Source organism: Telmatherina bonti (genome assembly GCF_933228915.1).
Source record: "Telmatherina bonti genome assembly, chromosome: 1".
Classification (NCBI taxonomy): domain Eukaryota; kingdom Metazoa; phylum Chordata; class Actinopteri; order Atheriniformes; family Telmatherinidae; genus Telmatherina; species Telmatherina bonti.
This window is the reverse complement of record NC_136619.1, coordinates 17,763,279-17,772,264: the sequence shown is the minus strand read 5'-3', so window position 1 is coordinate 17,772,264 and position 8,986 is coordinate 17,763,279. Positions and strand designations below refer to the sequence as shown.

The following is an 8,986-nucleotide window of genomic DNA, read 5'->3' as shown; positions in this document are numbered from 1 at the left end:
CATAGTCCTATAATGAGGCTGTTTCAAGTGTTGAACATTGAAAGTGACACTCCTGCCCAATCACAAAATCCCACAAGGTAGTTTTACTTGAGGCAAATGACTTGCAGCATCTCTGCTCACAGCTGTGGGTCTTTCTGTTGAACCCTGAATGACACTGGATCACACTTTGTCACTCAGAAGATACAGCATTTATAACTTTAATTATCCTGTGGTAATAATTATGACCAGTCCTCAGCAGACACCCACCCCTACAAACTTTAAAAAGGTAAGTTTATATACAACATTTAGGTTAAGTTTATATAAAACAGAATTCTCAGAGATAAAATCTATTAAATGCAAATACGTACAAAAAATAAAAGATTTTACTGTGCAAAGATCTAATTTTCCACATCTTTCTCATGGCTATGGTAAGACCAGTGTCTTCCTCGCATCCACTTAACACAGGGACCACCTGCAGATGAACCTAAACCCATGTAAATCATCCACCTTAATTCCCTCCCAAATAGGTATTGAAAATATTTGGGATGTTCTCCTTTAATATGAAACTGAACATTTGGGTTACAGTTAATAAATAAAACGTTTTCATTCTTCAGTTTCATGACTTTAATGTATGATATATACAAAGGTTTGATGAGTTTTTCCTGAAAGGAAAAGTGATATAGGCAGGAACTTAAGAAGTAAATGCTTTATGCATTTATCAGCCACATAAGGGCAGCTTACACATGCTAAGTATTAAAAAAAATATATAACACACTGCACAACATTTGTGCAAAACTAGTTTATTTACAAAACAAAAATGGCACATTGTGAAAGCAGGGCAGCCATGTACATGCACAGCTCAGACAGATGTAGTGCTAGCTTAGATTTACATCAGTAAATCCCATGCAGTCAGTAAAGACCCTTAAAAAGCACAACACAGGGCTGAGGACAATTTAAAGATAAAACTACTTTAATTTATAATAATTACACAAGATTCTTGCTCAAGTTATCACATTACTTGCACCTAGTGCTGTTTTTTTTTTTTTTTTTTTTTTAAAGTCATAGATTTATACGTAGCATACAGGACGCAATGACTAATCCCCCACCTTCAGGCCTCCTATATGTCTCCACCCTCTTTCAAAACGGTGATTCATTCATGACAACTGTGACCTCAGGACAGGACCATGTCCCTAGCCGAGGGAGAAATGTAAAGGCACACCACAAAGCAGCGCAACCTTTCAGTCGATCTGAGCGGACAACTCCGCGCCCTCTCCTTTCACCCTCAAAAAGAACCCACCTCCAAGGTCCAATATGTCTTGAATGAACCACCTACCTGTTGACCACTACTTGCGTAATGCGTGTCAGCAGTTAAGCTTCTGTTTACATATCTGCTTTTTCTTTTAATGAACTAAAATGGAACGGTAATGATTGCCTTTGGGAACCCTGTACCACACATGCAGCTCCATATGACATAACTGGATTTGGCTTTTGGATAAGTGCTTTGCATCCCACAAGCATTCTGACAGCAGAATTTATAAGGACTTACAGTGAATGATACAAATCTGATGTAAAACATTCCAAAAGGCTAATGCCCGCTCCTGTGCCAAACAATGAGAAATGTCTATTCACACACACACACACACACACACACACACACACACACACACACACACACACACACACACACACACACACACACACACACTTCCAAGCTGAGGGATCCTGAACACCAAACTAAAGCCATTTGAGTTGTGGCCGCTGGTGCTCACCCCTCTCTTATGCCATGAAGTGTCTTACATCCTGTACAAAGGCATCACATACAATCGATGACACTCGCGCTGTCTTACAGTGTATCTTACATGGAAGTAAAGAAAAAGTATGAAGGAAGAAGAGAAGCAGAAGTCATTTTGGGTGGGTGGGGCAGAAAGTAGAGACTGGAGGAAAAATAACAGGATTTGGAAATGATCAGCTAGCCTGGGTGCTAGCTAGGCTGGGTGTGGGATCTGGTTGGGTGAGGTCCAGTCTGGTGTGGAGAGGAGAGAGTGCAAGTGTTTGGGGTGGGAGAGGTAATGTTACAACTCTGAGACTTGAGTGGAGTGGGTTATGGGACTGGGAGGTGCTGCAAGGGCTGCTAAACCTGTGTGTGGATCAGCCTGCCAGTTTACTGGCCACCAGAGAGGGTTTCCTCTGGGGAAGATCCTGGGGGGTGGGGATGTGGTCTCCTGTGATCTCGGTCTTCTCTGGTGCAGCTGTCGGCAACTGTTTATTCTTTATCTTTGCTTTAGCCATGTTGTAGTCTCCAGAGTCAAAATATTTTTGCTGTGAAGAGAAATAAGATTGAAATCTCAAAGTGAGAAAATGAGGCACAAATAAAAAACATTTTACAAAGAAAATACTATAAAAGGGTACACCGCTGAGTTTTTTATGTTTTCAGTAAATGGGAGTCTTACTGGTCATGTAACTTGTTTGTTTACAAGAAACTCCACAGTGCTACCATATGTGGATGCATTAGTGGCAGGGAAAGTAGGAAAGTTTACAACTAACAACCATTTTCTTCACTGGTTAATTTACCAGCAAAGCGGATTCACTTCTCAGTCCAAAGAAAAGTATTCCAGATGTCTGACAATCATCACTACAGGAGTCCAGTGTTCAAGTTAAATAACAGCTACTTGAGTCCAAATGGAAAACTCCCTGTTTTTCCTGGCGAGCAGTCATGATTTCTACAGCAGTATAAAGACAGATTCATGTTTGATAGGCTCCAATCAGGGTTTTGTTTTACCTTTTTAAACTTAGCTGGCTGGAAATCAAGTAACTTTACAACTAGAAATAACATTAATAATGTATTTTAGCTTTTCAAGAGGGAAATAAGTCCCGTCCCCCCCCCTTTCATTGTTGAAAAGTGTATTTGGATTTTTGACCAATTTAAGCATGACAGTGTCACTTTTTTTTTTTTTTTTTTTAACTTATTCTTTATTCACAATCTTTAGTGCAAACATCACAGTTGTACAGTTGTACTAAAAACAAAACAAATCAAACAAATGCAATAGGCACAGTACAGTGTAGGCATTTTTCACAAAAATAAGCAGAAACTAGACTTAATCCGAAATATAGTTCTGAATTGTAGACCATCTGTCCATAAATATATCCATCTTCATTTGTAGTCTTGCTGTAATAAATTCCATATTATAAACTTCCTTCAGTTTGTTCTTCCATTGTATAATATTGGGAGGTTGAGGCTTGAGCCAGGAGACCGTAATCATTTTCTTAGCAAGTAAAAGTAATAGTCTTAACTGGATAACATTACAATTTGGTCTGAAATTATCTGAGAAAATTCCCAGTATTATGACATTTGGATCCAACGGGATTTTGACACCTATACAGTTTTGAATTTCACGTTGGATATCTTTCCAATAATTTGTCAATTTTGGACAATCCCAAAATACATGAGTATGGTCTCCCACATGGCCACAACCTCTCCAACACTGATTTGAAGTTTTACCAAATTTTGATGTGATGAGAGGAGTTCTAAAAAATCTAATTTTAGTTTTCCATTCAAACTCCCTTAGTACCGGACTATTTGTTATTTTATGTCCCTCTTTCAATGTCTGTTCCCAGTCTTCATCCTTGATAATAGTGTTCATTTCCAATTCCCACTTTCCTTTTATATCCAGTGTGTTCTCTACACTTTGCTCTTGTAATATTTTATAGGCATGAGATATATATCTACTAGTTGTTGTTTTTTTGATAACTGACATAAAAAAACATTCTATATTAGAAGGTGGAGTCTGAAAGGAAGTCAAATAGTTATGTTTCTGTAAGTAATGTCTTAATTGTAAATATTTATAGAAATCTTGGGTTGGGAGGTTGTATTTTTGTTGGAGCTGTTGAAAAGTCATCAAATTTCCACTCTCAACCATTTGGCCCAACAAAACGAGGCCTTTTTCAGCCCAAGTTTTAAACTCAGAAGAAGGAGGGAACTCCAGGTTATGATGAATTCTTATCAGTCTACAGATAGAGCTAGGGATATTTAGTATCTTTCTGATATTAGACCATATGGAGAGAGTGGTTCTGACCCATTCATTTGCAATTTTCTTTTTTGGCAGTACATCAAGATTTAAAAATGGAATTGTATCAAGAAAAATATCTTGACAATCAGCTTGTTCCATCCTATACCATATTGTATCCTCCTCTTGACAGATCCATGTTATTATTGACCGAAGCTGAGCCGCAAAATAATAATTTTTCAAATTTGGAACATTTAATCCACCAAGTTCCTTTGGACACATAAGAGTTTTAAGTTTAATTCTTGGACGTTTATTCTGCCAAATAAATTTTGAAATCCATTTATTAAGTGTCTTAAATGTAGACATTGGAATTTTTATAGGCAGTGACTGAAACAGAAAAAGCAACCTTGGCAATACGTTCATTCTAATTGTTTCAATCCTCCCTACAAGTGACAGAGGTAAAACTTCCCATCTTATAAAGTCTTTTTTAAGTTCATCCATTAATTTACCATAATTAGCTTTGAATAAATGTGAAATGTTTGGAGTGATAATAATGCCCAAATATCTGAATCCTTGAGTGGACATTCGAAAATTAAACTGATTTTTAAAATTTGTAGGCCATTGGCCTTTTAACATCATTGCTTCTGATTTTGATTGATTTATTTGATAACTTGAAAATTTACCATAGTCTTCAAAAACTTTCATAAGTGAGGGTAAAGATCTGGCTGGGTCACTAATATATGTCAAGATATCATCAACAAAGAGGGAAATCTTGTGTTCTTTCTTATTTCTATCTTCAATGCCTTTGATATCTTTATTCATCCTGATTAATGCAGCAAGCGGTTCAATATTAATTGCAAATAACAAGGGGCTGAGACAATCGCCCTGGCGGACACCTCTTTCCAAGTAAAAGAAATCCGAGCAGCACCCATTCACCCTGACCCGCGATTTAGGATTTGTATAAATTGTCTTTATCCACTCCACAAATTGTGGGTGAAAGCCCATAACTGACAGTGTTTTGTAGAGAAACTGCCAATTGACAGTATCAAATGCTTTCTGAGCATCAAAACTAATTAGCATTGAATTTTGACTATTATTTTTGGCCTGTGTCATGATATTTAAGGTCCTTCTCATATTATTGGCACTGTGTCGATTTGGAATAAACCCTGTTTGATCTGGGTGAATAAGTTTTTTAACATGGTTTTGTATCCTTTTTGCTAGGATATTAGTCAGCAGTTTTAAGTCATTGCATAGCAGACTAATCGGTCTATAGCCATCACAATGCGCAGCATCTTTTCCTTCTTTATGAATGACTGAAATTATGGCCTCAGACCATGAGACTGGCATGTTACTATTCTTAAGTGTATAATTAAAAACCCTGGTCAGAAGTGGCATTAAGATATCAATAAAACATTTATAAAATTCTCCAGGAAGCCCATCGGTTCCTGGAGATTTACTGTTTTTCAGTTTTTTGATTGCCTCTCGAATTTCACTTTCCGTTATGTCTGAAACCATATCTGACGCTTCTTCTCTGGACAATATAGGAAGATTTAGGTTCTTAAGGAAAGTATCACACTTTGCTTTTAATTTATCATTCATTGGGTTCGGTTCCTCATAAAGCTTTTTAAAAAATGTTGCAAATGCCTTGGCTATTTCTTTTGGTCTGCATACTTTCGTTTTAAGTGTTGGATCCAGTATATTGTGTACAATTCTGACTGTGCTTTACGAAGTTGAAAACCCAACAGGCGGCTGGCTCCGTTTCCCATCTCATAGTATTTTTGTCTAGAATATCTTAAAGCCCCTTCTGCTTTATATGTGAGGATTTTATCTAGTTCTTTCCTAGTTTCTTTTAGTTTTAATAAGACACTATTTTTTCCACTACGTTTATGTTCCATTTCTAATACTTTTATTTTATTTTCAAGATTTGATTGTTCTTCCAAATGTTGTTTTTTTAATCTAGAAGATATTTCAATCATTTTCCCTCTCATCACAATTTTAGCTGCGCTCCACAGGGTAGATGGGTTAACCTCTCCAGTGTCATTTGTCTCTAAATAGTCAATAAAAGTTTGTTTTAATTCTTGAACTACTGCTGTACTTGTAAGTAGTGAGACATTCAATCTCCAGTATTTAAAGACATTCTCCTTACCCGTGTCAAGATGCAAAATCACAGGCGCATGGTCACTCAATGTTATATTATCAATCTGGCAGTCAATAACTTTGTACATATGTTGTTGGGATATGCAAAAAAAATCTATCCTTGAATAACTATTATGGACGTTAGAGAAGAAGGTGAAATCTTTCCTGCTAGGATTATTATATCTCCATGGATCTCTCAGTCCCAATTCCATCATCACATTATTAAGGATCTTTGTTTTCCTATTTTGTGGGCCCACTTCTGCTGGTGTTCTATCTAGCTTACCGTCTTGCACAGCATTGAAATCTCCCCCTACTATTATCATCCCTTTAGCATTCTCTGCCATGGTGTTTGCAAGATCTTTGAAAAAATTTTCATCATGCTCATTTGGAGCATACAGATTTATAATAGATATCTCCTCCCCCTCCATTCGGCCAAATATCATTACATATCTCCCCAATTTGTCTTGAATGACCTTTTCAGTTGAGAAAGCCAGTGATTTATGTATTAAAATAGCTACACCCCTTTTTTTCCCAAATGAAGCACTATATATTTGATTTACCCATTCTCTCTTAAGTTTCTTATGTTCCAGCTCACTTAAATGCGTTTCTTGTAATAGTGCGATGGAACATTGCAATTTCTTCAACTGGCTAAAAAATTTTTTTCTTTTTATAGGATGGTTTATGCCATGGACATTATACGTAACAATAGTCAACTTTCCCATAATAGTTTAAATAATGTTAAGAAGAAGTACCTTAATGTTTTTTCGAAAGCGTTACACATGTAAAATTTGTACCTATAAACATATGGATGCACTTTTGATATATTTTTCAAAACAAAATTAACACATAAAAGAACAGAAATGATGAACAACACAAAGAACTGACTCCCAAATTTTGAACAAACTTGCCAGTCCTCCTTAACAACGGTTACCGTAGAGACGGTGGGGCGTGACGAAACCCTCCCGTGTTGAACACTCTGTGTAATAGCAACTTTCCGACAGCAAAAGGCTGCACTCATAGCTGCTCTCGCATAAAGAAAGTAAAGCAATCGATTAAAGTAAAAATCAAAAGTAATATTGCGTCCCCTTTGACTAGGGGGGGACCCTTAACATAATCATATAACGTGTCTTATGTTAACTAGCCATATTATTTGAAAGTTAGCCCTGTTTTTCATAGATGTCACATTTACTCATCGGTCATGTATTATTTGTCACCTTAAACCAGTGCTTGCAAATCCGCAATGCTCAGCGTTGTGTCTCCGGCAGCTCCCTTGGATGCAGCAGCCCAGGTGTTGCGCAATAGTTTATCACGGATGTCCTCTCGCTCATTCACTTTGACGGGTATCCCCATATCCTTGAGGGTTGGCGCTGCCTCCGTGAGCGTGGAAAAGGTCTTCGGGCCATGGTCAAAGTAGATCTTCAGCTGGGCAGGAAAAGGTGACACGGCTTTTATCCTCTTTTCTTTGAGTTGTTTAATAACATCTCGTACTTGTTTTCGTTTCTTCTGTGTATCCGCGGTGTAGTCCTGGTCGAAATATATTTTCCGGTCATTATAAATAATGCCACTACTTTGCCACGCTTTTCGAAGTACCTCATCCTTCACTCTGTAGTCCAAAAATCTAACGATAATAGATCTTGGTGGTGTAGAATCTTTTGGCTTCATCGTTAGCGACCTGTGCGCCCTCTCAATGCCGAGATCTTTGTCATCCGGCATATTTAATGAGGTGCGGATCAATCCGGTTATGAAAGGAATCATGCCATCCTTTTCTTCGCCCTCTTTTATCCCGTATATGCGCAAGTTGTTGCGTCTGGCTCTTGATTCAATATCCTCGCATTTAGCAGTCAGATTAGCTTCTCGGTGTAGCAAGTGGCGAATGGCTCTCTCATGGCGCTGTAGCTGGTCTTCGGTGTCGCTCACTCTTTGCTGTGTTTCAGTCATTTGTTGTTCAAGAGCATTCGTACGGTCAAGCACATCTTTTAATGTTGTTTCCACCCTATTCAATGCAGCTTTGGTATCTTTAGAGGCATCCGCATGTTCTTTTCTAAAGTTTCTCAACTCCTCTAGCACGGGCGCCATGTTGTTTTCGGGCTCACTCACGTCCAAGGCTTCATCGACATTCGCAAGTCGTGCATCCTTTTTAGCGCTTTTGGGTTTCTTTTCGGAGTCTCTTCTAGTTCCCGACATCTTTATAGAAGTTCACGTTGATTCTTAACCAGAAATATAAACTTTATTGGCTAGTTTTTGGGTCATTCCCCGGAGCCGAAGAGTCAGGCTGCTTCTTTGGTCATGACGTCACAGGAAGTCCCACTGTGTCACTTTTTTACAACAGAACTAAGGAGGACGAGTTCTCCATTTTCTGATTCTTCAAAGATCAAATTATCATGAAAATATATTACAAATTGGAGCTCTGCAAACTCTCTTTAAGTGAATGCTGTGTTTTGGGATCAAATACAGGTAATAACTCACCCCTTTCTGGAGACGTTTACGGAGTAGATCAGAGCCTCCTGGTTTATTTCCTAAATTTGGATATCTGGCCTTCAGTTTAGCCTCCTCTGCCTTCTCAGGACTGATCACTTGGTCCTGGACCTCCTGTAAACAACAAAAATATAAGATATGAAGACAGAAAAAATAAGGCAGACTACACTAAAGTATTTGGTCTATTCTGGTCAAAAAACTTCCTTTGGCATTTATTTGATAATTGTTTGGAGCTGAAGAGTTCGGTTTGATCAACACTAGACTGGTTAAAACACATAAAATGTCAGTTTACAAAAACCTTTAAGATCTTCTTATAATATGTACAGAAATTAAATATGAATTTCAAACATATAAGAGGGAGCAAAAACATGTATGAAAACATAAAACAATAC

The 8,986-nt window shown here is 37.7% G+C and overlaps 1 protein-coding gene across 1 annotated transcript in view; it reads right to left on the bottom strand.

Annotated features, from left to right (window-relative positions):
- Positions 1 to 722: 722 nt before the first annotated feature.
- The window catches only part of arpp19a (cAMP-regulated phosphoprotein 19a), a 9,878-nt gene continuing 1,614 nt past the window's right edge, over positions 723 to 8,986 (bottom strand). The window contains exons 2-3 of the mRNA XM_079245301.1: positions 8,586 to 8,708; positions 723 to 2,298 (exon numbers count right to left, since the gene is read on the bottom strand). Of these exons, the coding sequence (XP_079101427.1) occupies positions 2,128 to 2,298; positions 8,586 to 8,708 (294 nt within the window). The 3' untranslated portion in view covers positions 723 to 2,127. The remainder of the gene's footprint in view (positions 2,299 to 8,585; positions 8,709 to 8,986) is intronic.